The following is a 14,230-nucleotide window of genomic DNA, read 5'->3' on the forward strand; positions in this document are numbered from 1 at the left end:
CCTCTGGTGGTTTTCTGGGTTATTTAGGCAGGTGTAGGTGGAATCTAAGTGATCAGCAGGACGCGCGGTGAGCCCAGCGTCCTCCTACGCCGCCATCTTCCCTCTCTCCTCTGAATAATTTTTTAAGGTGTTGTTGAATTTGATTTGCTAGTATCTTATTGAGAATTTCTGCATCCAGTTTCATCAGAGATATTGGTAATTCTTTTTAGTAGGGCCTCTGGCTTTAGAATTAAGGTAACACTAGGTTCATAGAATGAGTTTGGAAGCTTTTATTCCATTTCTATTTTTGGAACAGTTTGAAAAGAATAGGTAATAACTCTTCTCAAAATGTCTGTTAGAATTCTCCTGGGAGGTCATCTGGCCCAGGACTCTCGTTTGTTTGGAGATTGTTGATTACTGATCCAATCTCTTTGCTTGCTATGGGTCTGTTCAAGTTTTTTATTTCTTCTATTTCTTCCTGCTTCAGTTTTGGTGGTTTGTATGTTTTTAGGAATTTGTCCATTTCATCCAGACTGCCCAGTTTGTTGGCATATAATTTTCATAGTATTTTCTTATAATTGTTTGTATTTCTGTAGTGTTGGTTGCGATCTTTCCTCTTTCATTTGTGATTTTATCTATTTGGGTTCCTTTTTTTTATAATGTGGCTAGTTTTATCAATTTTATTCTTTCAGTGAATCAGTTTCATTGATCTTTTCTTCTGCTGATCTCTGCAACAGGGTTCCTCTGGAGTCTTCTGTGTTTCTTTCAAGCCCAGCTAGTATTCTTATGACTGTTGTCATAAATTCTTTTTCAGTTATCTGATCTCAAAACAGCTGTGTTTGAGGGACCAGGAATCTTTAAGGTCCCCCTACTTTTCCACCATCATAAGTCCTTTGTCTCTTTAAAAAACAGTGTTGCACCGCCCCCCCCACCAAATTGCTTCATGACAATGAAGAACATGTAGTTGAAAACTGGAGGAGAGTTAATCCTTGTATAAAGTAGTAGAGAACTTGACTGAACTGTGTTCTGTTGGGTAGAAAGTAGAACTTGTAAGCAATAAATGTGGATATTTAGTTGAATTTTCTAAGCAATGTGTTTAAGGCACAGTTTGATTTCTTTGTTGTTATAGGAAAATGCCAAAGGAAAGAGATAAATTGAAGAAAATATTTTAAGCAAAAAGAACCAGAACATGAAGATTTAGAAAATTCTCAGCCTATTTATATTTAAAGCAAAAAGAAAGAAAGCATGCTTTGAAGTCACAACCCAATTTTCTGGCTATACAACTGTTTTTATAAAGAAATTTTGGATGTGAGTTGTGGATCTAATCAACTATTACAGCAGAAACACTGCCAGCCTGGACCAAAGGGAACAGAGATAGAATAAAATGAAGGAAGGCTGTCAGACTTCTGTAAGACTTTTTAGAGAAAAAAGTGAATTGATAAAGCCATTCTATGATGAAATATGCTATCTACAAGAAAAGGGAAGAATAACTCCAAAGGGTAGTTCAAACATCACTGGAGCTACCACTGCTACCAGAGGCCGAGGGCAAAGGCCAAAAGGTTAGGCTGTTGTCTCTTCTGTTCCAAGGAGTGGGGCTGCCACCCATAGCTAAAGTAGGGCCAAACTCCAGATTTCTAAGGGAATAGTGCATGAAGCTAATAGGAATTATTCTCAAGCCTTAAAATCTAACCTAATCTAATTCTCAAGATTTGAAAACTGGCTTAAGATCTATGGCCTCTTTTTTCCTTCTAATTTCTTCTTTTGGGAATAGAAATGCCTGTTCTATGCCTGTCCCACTATTGTATTATTGGGAGAATATAATTTGATGTTTAGTTTTACAGGTTCTCAGATGGAGAAGAATTTTGCCTCAGGATTAAACATACTCCAAGTATTACCCATAACTGGATGACTTAGATGATGATATTTGGGACTTTGAGTTGATGATATTTAGGTGAGATGCTGGAGTTAAAACTGGGGACCTAGGAATGAGGTGAGTATATTTTGCATGTGGGAAGGACATGGATATTTAGAAGCCAGAGAATAGATTGTTATGGGTTGAACTGTGTTCTCCTCCAACACCAAAAATATGTAGAATTCCTAACCACAAGCAACTCAGAATAAATACCTTGTCTTTATAAAGATAATCAAGTTAAAGTGAGGTCATTAGAGTGGTCCTTAATCCAATATGAATGGTGTCATCAAAACAGGATATTTGGAAAAGGGACATGCACATGGGGAGAACACGATGTGAGGATGAAAGCAGAAATAAGAGCCTCTATAAGGCAAGGAAAACAAAATATTACCAGCAAACTATCAACAGCTAGAACAAAAACATTAAACAGACTCTCAGTAACAATCCCTCAGATGGGACCATCACTGATGACACCTTGATATCCAAATTCCAACCTCTAGAACTTTAAGACAGTAATATTCTGTTGTTTAAGTTATCCAGTTTGTGGTCCTTGGTTATGGAAGCCCTGGGAATCTAATACAAAGGAGAAACAGATAACACTTTCTGTTTTGGTGTCTGAGTCCAAGACCACCAGCACCTTTACCAGATACAACTGTGTGTGAGTCACATTGGACCATTACAGACCTCCATTGTTATGACCTCCACTAATGAATATATATTGGTATAGATGCTTTGTCTAAGGGTATCTCTGACTGAATTCACTCCTAAGCCATCAAGGAAATTACTGCAGTTAGAGCCATTTTATGGGGCATGTGAGGACCATGAACCTATTCTGCTAACAGTGCCTAGAGTGCTAGTGTCTACCCCCAAAAAATCAATTAACTAGGGGAGAAAAGATATAAATACCTTCATTTATGAGCTTCATGAACCCAAAATTTTCTGTGAGACTAGTTCTCCATTCAATAGTTCCGTCTGGCCTGTGTACATGGTCCCAGGTACACAGAGAGTCAATTGATTGTGGCTCAGTGACATAGTACAGCCCTGTGCACTAATAAGTAACTGATGATGGGACTGTCACAGAGGGTATTGCCCAAGATAAAGGAAATCAGTGTACAATAATTGACTTCTCAGACTCCTTTTTAATCCTCACCATCCATATAGATGATCAGAATCATTTTACACTTCTATGGAATGAATCACAATGTACAACTAAAGTCCATAAGTCTACCTATTCCCCCGCTGTCATCAATGGATAGGGCATAACCTAGAAAAAATCCCACTCCTAGAGGGAGCATAAATTTCTACTATGTTGATGATGACATTTTCCTGGTGGGTCCAGACAAGGGCAACATAAAATGACTGCTTCCTTGTTGGCCTACAAGTAGCAACACAACTAGGCCATTACTACAAACAAGGTAGAAAGACTTAAAATCCAGGATATGATCTAGAAAGAGGCACCACATCTTATTCCAGAGGAGGAAATTGCCAAGCCTTTGGTCCACTATATCTCAACATATACAAAGAGTCCCAATGATTTTGGAACTACTCAGCTACTGGTTTATTCATATTTTCCAAACAGGGATCTAATGGCATCCATCTTGGGTTACCAGTAAGGCCACTATTTTTGATTAGTCCCCTAACCAACAGAATGCCTATTTTGACTAGGGAACTCCCAATGAGTAAGTGAGAATAATAGGTGATAAGACTGCTGACCAGAATCATATTTCTAGATTCACTTTTGTTGGTCATGTTGATTATCAGTCTCAATCAAACCTTCTCATAAGATCATGTCAATCCATCTACAACACAATCCATAGCTTAACTGACACATTTCAGGACATGGTAAAAGTGTCTATTGCCTAGAGAAAAAACATTGACCAATGGAGAGAATGTCATGAAAATAGCAACTCTGATGAAAAATCCAGGCAATGGCCTTACAGAAGTCATCTTTGAATCTAGTTGCCAAACAATGGGGTCTCTCAAAGGAACAAATTGGTGGGCTCTCTACCAACAACTCATGGCTAGGTTGTGAGTCATGAGGTTCCCACATAGTAATGGCTACTATGACTAATACAAGTGCTATTCCTTCCAAATATCCCAGTGAACCTTGAGACTTGTGTAGTTTACTTCCTTGATGAAGGGGGTCATCTTTTAAAACTTAGTGAGGGTGACACTTTGTGGGGTCCATCAATACAAACCCTTCCTCCTTTTACCCAGACCTCTAAGCTTTCAGAAATGAACATGACCAGAAGTTAGACGTACTCAAGGCCATTATGTTTCTAGTGGGGACCTGAGGACCTATGCTAAGGTCAGAGTACAAAGTAGAGGTGGTAAAAAATTACATTTCTTGGGCCTTTTGGATACTGGTGAACAAATTACTGTGACTCCACAATCTCTGACACAAGGATGAGGAGGAAACATAATTCTGAGTGGTCTGAGGCCACCAACACCAGGCCTCTTTTCTAGACCCAAGTATGGATGAATTCCTTTGGGCCACCCCCATTATTATGGCTTTTACTGCCTAATACATCATTGGTACTTTCTATACCAACCAGTGCTTGCATTTACCCCTAACCTCTGATCAGATTTTCTGAAGGTAGGTTATTTTAGTGGGGTATATGTAAGATCATCACCTACCAAACTACCGGCACCTAGGACCACTGTCTTCCAAACACAATGCCAAAAGCCTAGAGAAGCCTAAAAAAAGGATAACTTCCCTCACTGTTAAACTTTAAAAAGCCAACCAAATATGCAAATCATTTCTCTATCCAATGGTTCCACTTGGCCTATGTGCAAAACCTCTGAAGTCTAGGCTTTAAATTGATTAGGGCTATGCAATGTGTCAGTGCTGCCTTTGGCACCAGTTGTGACAGTTATAGAGGCTATTGCCCAAAGTGGAGGAACTTACTATACTACAATTAACATCACAAATGCCCTTTTCAGCATTCCCTCTCCACGCAGATGGTCAGGATTAATTTGTTGTATATAGAATGGATTGCATTATACCACAAATGTCCTTCCACAACACTCCCTAAATTCCCTAGTTATCTGTAACCAATGCTTGAAAAAGTCCCTGGAAAAAGTCCCACTCCTGGAGGGAGTGCTAGATTTCCAATCTATTGATCAAATCATCTCAGTAGGCCATTATTATCAACAAAGTACAAGGACCTAAAACCAAAGAAAAATGTCTGGGCATCCCAGAGAAGCCAATTGTCGTGCTTTGGGTCCACTGTTCCCTCCAAATAAAAAATAATCTGATCATTTGTTAGACTATTCAGATACTGCTACACTCTCACAGGGATAAGAGCACCCATCTGTCGGGTTACCATAAAGACCTTTGGCTGGGACTCTACTGGACAGGATCCCCTTGGAGATCCTTCAACTGACTATCTTAGCTTCCCATTTTCTGGGCTCCTCTGATTTCCATTTGCTGTTTCAGTTACAGATCTCAGCAACATCTAATTTTGCCTGCTAGAGCCTATGGAAGAAGTCACAACAGGTCACAGGCACCCCCTTGGACTTTGGGTCTACAAGCTGCCAAAAAAGTGCATATCCTTTATGTGACAATTATTGGTTTTGGTAAAAACTAAGAACATGACTTTGGTTATGTAATAATCTTCTGATAAGAAATTCGAACCAAAACACATTAATATATTTCCTTTTGTTCTCTAGTTATATTAGGGTATTCACACTTTAGGCAAAGTTTAAAGTTTCTATAAAATACATGCTCAAATACATATTAACAAACCAAAGAAAGTTCTCATGCATTTAATTTAAACCAATATAGGGGTGCCTGGGAGGCTCAGTTGGTTAAGCATATGACTTCGGCTTAGGTCATGATCTCAGCTCAGGTCATGATCTCGGAGTTTGTGAGTTTGAGCCCCACATCAGGCTCTGCATCGGGCTCTGTGCTGACAGCTCAGAGCCTAGAGCCTGCCTCGAATTCTGTGTCTTCCCCTCTCTTTGCTCCTCCCCTGGTTGCACTCTGTGTCTCTCTGTCTCTCTCAAAAATAAATAAACATTAAAAAAATTTTTTTAAACAATATAAAGTTACCTGTAATTATTATACTTACTACTGATTCTTTCCTCCGTGGATTTTTTTTGTTTTTTAAATTGTACTTGGGTTTTTGACTCTGAGTCTTGATGTTTAAGGTTAAGATTTTCATCTAGCACTTCATTAAGAGCTACATAAAGAGAAATTAATAAGAAAACATAAAAGAGAAATTAATAATTAATAATAATTAATAAGAAATTAATAAGATCTACTGTAAAATCTCTAGATTTCAAATTTATAACAAGAGAACAGTAACATTTTCTCCCATTTTTATAAATTAATAAATAAATTATCCTAATACTAGATCTAATAGGAAAATTCTGAGAACATTTTTAATGGATGTGTATTGAAGATATTTCTTTATTTTATAAATATTCCAGACACCAAGTATGCTTATATTAGACTCTAATTTTCTTAGGTTATTTATACTTTAGGTTAAAACATTCAGACACCAACCAATAAAAATGCATATGCACAAGATTAGTCAATATGGCCTTATTTGTAATTGCAAAATATTCAAAACCATCTAAGTGTTCAAACAGATTTGTTGAACAAACTGATATATATACCATAAACAATAGTATATGTAAATCAAACTATTATGCTATATACCTTAAACTTATACAATGATGTATGTCAGTTATTTCTCATTAAACTGGAAAATTCATATAGTACCAATTATGATACATTATGGTGTGCATATATGTTTGCATATAAATATATAATATATATGGTATATAGGGAATGTAATGTGGTGCAAATAACTGTACATATAGTGATATATCCCCTTCCCATCTAAGCTAATATATCCAATCCTTGCCTGATATCATTTCATGGGGAAATGAAATATTGGCTGACACACTAGTAGAGCCAGTGCCCTTTTATGTTTAGATTTCTGCTTATATTTTATAATAAGTGAATAAAGCCTTAATTTTTACTTTCAATTTGGCTTGTTGTCTTAAGTTACTTCCTTCACATCTGGCAGCTCTCTCTTCGTGACAAATGGTGACAAGCAAGGTGGCTCAATTAAGCACAGTCTTTCTGGAAAAGTAAAAAGCATGAAGATACTCCAGGACGTTTTGAGATGTTAGAGAAGTCTATGAGATTTCTTGGAGAGTACCAGCTGATTATTTTCTAGAATCTGAGGGTCCAACAATGTACTTTGCCAGCCATATCAACGAATCACGGAATGCTATGGGCCACTCTTGGAGAGCACTAGTAGATTGATTATACACAATTTTTATGTTTGAGAGGTAACAGTGGTGCTTTACTTCAGCTCCAAACTCCATGGCCAAAATGCCTGATGGGCCAAATTAGAGATTCAACAGAGGGGCTCTGGGAAATCTAGGGAATCAATTCCTTTGCTAATGTTACTGTCCGATGATAAGATGAAAAATTGTTACACACTTTAAAAGTTTTAATTTATTTTTAATTATTTTGAGAGAGAGAGAGAGAGAGAGAGAGAGAGAGAGAGAGAGAACACACACACAAGCAAGGGAGGGGCAGATCAAAAGAGGGAGACAAAGAATCCCAAGCAGGTTCTGTGCTGTCAGCGCTAAGCCTGACTCAGGGCTCAAATTCACAAACCATGAGATCATGACCCGAACCAAATCAAGAGTCACATGCTTAACTGACTGAGCTACCCAGGTGCCCCAAGAAGGTAATCTTCTTTAACTTAGGAAGGGACAGTGGCACTTTGTGGGGTTCACCACTATAGTACCCTCCTTCAGAATAGTCTTACCACAGAAAACTTGATAGAGACTGACCCAAGTTGTTTTTCTTCCTCAGCTGGAGCTGTTTGGGCTCTGACAGCTTTGGTCCACTCATGATGGGTTCCCTATGACTAAAATACATGTTTGGACCACAACTGCAGAGGCACTAGCAGCTCTGCAAACTACTGGCGGTCCCTTAGTTCTACAATGAGAGAGTAAGATTAGTGGATGATAAGATTGTTAGCAAGATTCTAAGTTCATTAATGCTACTCCTGCTGGTTATCAAGGTGAATTAAACCTCCTCATAAGGCCAGGTCAATTAGTGAGTGACATAACCCAGATCATAAATGACAAATTTTTGGACAGGGAAAAAGCAACTACTGCCAAAATAACAAGGAGCGACCATCAGATAGAGTGACATAGAAATAAATAATCAGGCATATACTTCTAGAAGATTTGGGTAAGAACTTTCTCAGAGATCTCTGGGTCTTGTTACTAAACAATGGGAGTCAAAAGAAAAGATAAATGGACTCTCCACTGAGAAACTCTTGGTCAAGTAGTGTTCTAATAGGAGACAAACAGCAGTCTCCCTAGAGACTGCCCAGTGATGGTACCTCTGCTAATACAAGTGTCCTTCTCCCGGTGAATTATAAAATGAATCAAAAAGCCCTATAAATTTTTACCCAAACTTTTTGGCTTAAAAAAAAAGACTATAAAATGACAATTTCCTTATGTCCACAGTGAGAAATGGAGGCTGTATGCCAAAGTCAAATTTCAAAGTAGACTGGGGAGAATCACATTTCTTGAGGCTTTTGGATAGTGGTACACAGGTAGGTGACTGTAACCCCCAGAATCCCTGGCATAAAAATGAAGGGGAAATTGATAATACTCACCAGTTTTCTGTCTGAAGCCACCACCACCAATACCCTCACCCAGACTTGACTATGGGCATGGATCCTTTGGGGCTACCACATATCACCATTGTGATGGTGCCCACTCCTGAATGGATTCTTGTTATAGATGTATTGTATTGTTTATGTGCACCCCTGAATGCATTCACACTAAACCCTGAAGGGAATTGCTGCAGTTAGCATCATTTTAATGGGGCATATAGAAGACTATAAACTTACCAGACTACCAGCATCTAGTGCTTTTGTCTCTTAAAAACGATATCAATGGTCTTAGGGATAAAAGGAAATAATTGCTCTTATTGTTGTGCATAAGGAAGCCAAGGTTCACTATCTGGTTTTTGAAAAAGGCCTTGGGTGCCTGAACATAATCAATTATTGGTGGCTCAACTGTGTAGTACAGCCTTTGGCACTGGCACTACCTGACATTATAACTGTCATAGAGGTTAATGCCCCAAGCTGAAGGAAATAAGTATGAGGTATTTTATATTACAAATGTCCTTTTTAGCATCCCTGTCCATACAGATCAGTTTGTCTTATGTGCAATGGGTTGCAATTCACCTTTAAGGCCATTCCACAAGACCATGAGCTGGAAAAAGTCCTATTCTTAGATGGAGCATTACTCTTCCACTATACTGATGACATATTCCTAGTTGGCCCAGGCAAAGGCATAATCCAACAAGGACTGCATATCATGTTGACCACATAGAACAACATGCATGGGTCATTAATACAAATCAAAACCACACTCAGATATCACCTCACGCCAGTCAGAGTGGCCAAAATGAACAAATCAGGAGACAATAGATGCTGGAGAGGATGTGGAGAAACGGGAACCCTCTTGCACTGTTGGTGCGAATGCAAATTGGTGCAGCCACTCTGGAAAGCAGTGTGGAGGTTCCTCAGAAAATTAAAAATAGACCTACCCTATGACCCAGCAATAGCACTGCTAGGAATTTACCCAAGGGATACAGGAGTACTGATGCATAGGGGCACTTGTACCCCAATGTTTAGAGCAGCACTCTCAACAATAGCCAAATTGTGGAAAGAGCCTAAATGTCCATCAACTGATGAATGGATAAAGAAATTGTGGTTTATATACACAATGGAGTACTATGTGGCAATGAGAAAGAATGAAATATGGCCTTTTGTAGCAACGTGGATGGAACTGGAGAGTGTGATGTTAAGTGAAATAAGCCATACAGAGAAAGACAGATACCATATGGTTTCACTCTTATGTGGATCTTGAGAAACTTAACAGAAACCCATGGGGGAGGGGAAGGAAAAAAAAAAGAGGTTAGAGTGGGAGAGAGCTAAAGCATAAGAGACTGTTAAAAACTGAGAACAGGGGCGCCTGGGTGGCGCAGTCGGTTCAGCGTCCGACTTCAGCCAGGTCACGATCTCGCGGTCCGTGAGTTCGAGCCCCGCGTCGGGCTCTGGGCTGATGGCTCGGAGCCTGGAGCCTGTTTCCGATTCTGTGTCTCCCTCTCTCTCTGCCCCTCCCCCGTTCATGCTCTGTCTCTCTCTGTCCCAAAAATAAATAAAAACGTTGAAAAAAAAATTTAAAAAAAAAAACAAAACAAAACAAAAACTGAGAACAAACTGAGGGTTGATGGGGGGTGGGAGGGAGGGGAGGGTGGGTGATGGGTATTGAGGAGGGCACCTTTTGGGATGAGCACTGGGTGTTGTATGGAAACCAATTTGACAATAAATTTCATATATTGAAAAAAAATAAAAATAAAAAATTTAAAGTTGTAGGGGCATCTGGGTGGCACAGTCCATGGAATATCTGACTTTGGCTCAAGTCATGATCTCACAGTTCATGGGTTCAGGTCCCACACTGGGCTCGCTGCTGTCAGCAAAGAGCCTGCTTCAGATACTCTGTCTCCTCTCTCTGACCCTCCCCTGCTTGTACTCTCTCAAAAATAAATAAACATTATTAAAAAATTTAAAGTTATATATAATTATCATACTTTTTATAATTATTATAATCTATAATTATTTAAACAGAGTTGTTTCTGTACTTGCATTTGAAGTTTTGACACTGAATCTTGATGCTTAAGCTTAAGACTTTTGTCTGGTACATCATCATGAGCTACATAAAGAGATTAATTTAGTCTCTTAATAGTAAAAGAAAAAAATAAATCTACTGTGAAATCTCTAGATTTAAAATTTGGAACAAATACAGGTCATTTTAATAACATTATAAGCAAATTACCATAAGACAGATGTGACATGAAAATTGTGAGAATACTTTTATTGGGTATGTGTTGAAGCTGTATCACTAACATCTCCATTATAATGTTTTAAATATAATGTTATACTATATATAGTCTCTAGTTTTCTTGGGTTATTTATACTTTAAATTAATACATACTCATATAACTAAAAGAAACTGTATATGTACATGGTTATTCACTACAGAACACTTGCAATTTGCAAATATTCACAACCACACAAATTTACAAGCAGATTGGTTAAACTAAGGTATACACTACACTCTAATGTATCAATTATGGTAAATAATGTGGTACAAAAACTGTACATACAGCTATAATATGAATGAAACAGATCTCTATAAACTGATTCCACTCAAGTGGATTTCTAGGAATAATGTTATATTAAAAAAACTGAAAAGGGAAAAACTTATGTGCTACCTTGGGTATGGAAGAAGGAAACATAGTAAATATATCTGAAAACAAGGTAATGGTTACCTACAAAATAGCAGGGGAACTGGCATTTGTTTGAGCATACCTTTTGTATATTTTTAACTTCTGAAGTAGGTTTAATGTTCTACATATTTCAACATGAAATGAAATCAATAAGGGTAAGAAGGTGAAATGTAAACTGAAAGCAAATTAAGTCAGATTAAACTGCTGAAGGAAAAATAAAAGCACCAATTCATCAATACAATATTTAACACAAACCCTTACTCTTGTACATGAGATTTGGGATAGGGAGGGGAAAGTCGACCACAAACAAATCATGAAATATTTTTGGCTGGTTTATTTTTCCATTGGTATATGCTAAGCTATTCTGAGACCATTTGAAAAGCATTGCAAGATTGAACAAATGAGTAAATGTGTTGATATTGTTCAGATATCAGCTACCCCAGCCCAGGGATCCATAAAATGGTAGGAGAAATTAGGTTGGGGTTTCTTCAGCTGTGAGACCATCCCCCATCTCAGTATGCACTAATGCATTTGACCCTTCTCTGGTGCTCTTCCATGGCATAAAACAGAACTTTAGTGGAGCTGGTGCTCTCCCTTGTCTAGACTATAGCCATGGCATATGGTAGTAGGTGAATAAAGGTTAATTGTTACTGTAATCTTGTTATCGTAATAGGTCAATTCAAAAACTGCATCTCTGTGTAGCAAATTGCCACAATGAATGTGTGGTCAGTGAAGCAAAATACCTTCCTGGAAGGAACACTTTAGGAGGTGCTATGAGTCTGAAGGATATGATAAGGGGAAGGGTACTACTGGATTATTTGCAAGAGAGCTATGCCAGGACAGCTAGGCAAATGTGTCTCACAAAGTATAAGAAGATACCATGGGGTTCTCTAGAGTGCTACTGTATTGTTCACACAAGCTTTTCAGTTCTGTAGGAGAACAACTGTTTTTTTCTTTAGCCTCTGATTCAGCTACCAAGATGCCCAATGATTCCAATGAGAGACACAGCAGATAGGCTCTAAGAAAACTAAAGAAGCAGTTTTGTGGCTACACATGGGTAAAAAAATATTGGAGACACGGCATACTGAGTTACATTCAGGGATTACTGTTAGCTCTAGAATGCCCCCAGATATAATGGACAACCTAAGATGCAGTGAGTTACAGAGACTCATATATTCATGAAAAAGAATGTAGAGTACAAGGATTGCTTTGCCCAGCAACTTAAAGAGATCTGGAAATTTGGGTAGTTTGCATTCATGAAGAAGAAGGTAAATCTTGTTAAACTTCATGAGGGAGAGGGGCACACTGTAGGGCTTGATATTGTAGAACCCCTTCTTCAGAGAGCCTTAACAATAGTGCCCATATTGCCCAAAGAGAGGAAAAGGGGATTAAAGACATGAACATCTGACACCATTCTCTTTCCTTAGCTGGGTACTATTCTGACATACCATTATGAGTTCCCTGCCACTGAAAAACATATTTGGATCATTTCTTACAGAGGCTCTAATGGCTTTGTGAGGCCCCCTAGTGGTATCTAGGGTAGCAGATGGAGTGAGGACAGTAATGATACGATTTTCAACTAGACTGCAATTTCTAGTTTGGTCCAGGCCATCTTCACTAGTTACCTACTTCAATTAAACTTCCTTAGAAGGCTATGTCATTTGGTTCATGGCACAATCCAGATCTTAACTAACGAGTTTTCAAAAATGGAAAAAGTAGCTACAAACAAGATTTTACTGTTGAGCCAGTGAACAGAGAGACCTAAAAATGGAAATTGGGTACCCACTCCTGAACCATCTGGTAAGGGTTTTTTCTAAAGAAATCCCTAGGTCTAGTTACTCAATAATGGGGTCTCAAGGAAAACACTGATGGACTCTCCACCAAAGATTTCTAGACCAGGTAGTAGGCCATGGCTCCCAATGCACCTCACCACTAAAGTCTAAATTATGATGACCCTTGACCAATACAAGTGTTCTTCCCTTTGCTTCTCCAAGTGATATTGAGAAGAATCAAAGAACTATGTACCACTTTTACTCAGACCTCTTAGCTTTCAAAAAAACAGAAATTAGGGAAGTGTTGGGTGAATATTCTTATGTCACCAGTGGTGATCTGAGGATGTATGCCAAGGTCAGAATTCAAAAGGGGGGTTGGGGAGAAAATTCATGTCTAGGGCCATTAGGATACTGGTATGTAGATGACCATGATCTCCATAACCTCTGAAACCAGAAACTAGGGGAAACAGATAATATTCTCTGATTTCTCATCTGAGGCTATCACCAAGGTGACACTTGGTCAAACACTACTATGAATGTATCCCTTCAGTCTACCATAAAACTGCATTTTTATAGCCCCCACTACTAAATTTATAATACAACAAAAGTATTTTCTATGTGCAACCCCATTCACATTCATCCCCAAGCCCTGATAGGAACTGCTATATTTAGGGCCATTTGAGTGGGGCATGTAGAAGACTGCAAACCTCCAAACTAAATATCACCTAGTACCTGTGTCTCCAAAAATAAACTCCTGGGAAGAAAAAGAAATACTCTCATTCCTGAGCCTAATGAAGCAAAAATTCCCCCATAAGACTATTTCCAATTTTAATAGCTAAGTTGCCCTTTCACATGGCTTTGGGTGCATAGTGACTTGATTAATTTTTTCAGGTAAGTACTATAGTACAGCCCTGAGTACTGGGGGTACCTGAAATTGTAACTGTCATACAGTCTTTTCCAAACTGAAGGAATTTGATATGCAACTAATGACATATCCAATGGCCTCAGCTGTATCCTGCTTCATGCAAATGATCAGTGTCAATTTAACCTTATGTGGAATGAGTTGCAATATACCATTAATGTCCTTCACATGACTACCAAATTGCTCCAATTTCTGTAACCAATGAATAGGTCATGACTTCTTTTTTTTTCAATATATGAAGTTTATTGTCAAATTGGTTTCCATACAACACCCAGTGCTCATCCCAAAAGGTGCCCTCC

General features: G+C 38.4%; 1 protein-coding gene across 1 annotated transcript in view; it reads right to left on the bottom strand.

The window, feature by feature from the left end:
* The window catches only part of LOC112867579 (uncharacterized), a 208,164-nt gene that overhangs the window by 14,729 nt on the left and 179,205 nt on the right, over positions 1-14,230 (bottom strand). The window contains exon 11 of the mRNA XM_086715140.1: positions 5,965-6,075. Coding sequence (XP_086571266.1) covers positions 5,965-6,075 — 111 coding nt within the window. The remainder of the gene's footprint in view (positions 1-5,964; positions 6,076-14,230) is intronic.

Source organism: Puma concolor, chromosome B4 (genome assembly GCF_028749965.1).
Source record: "Puma concolor isolate L17-30 chromosome B4, mPumCon1.1.hap2, whole genome shotgun sequence".
NCBI lineage: Eukaryota > Metazoa > Chordata > Mammalia > Carnivora > Felidae > Puma > Puma concolor.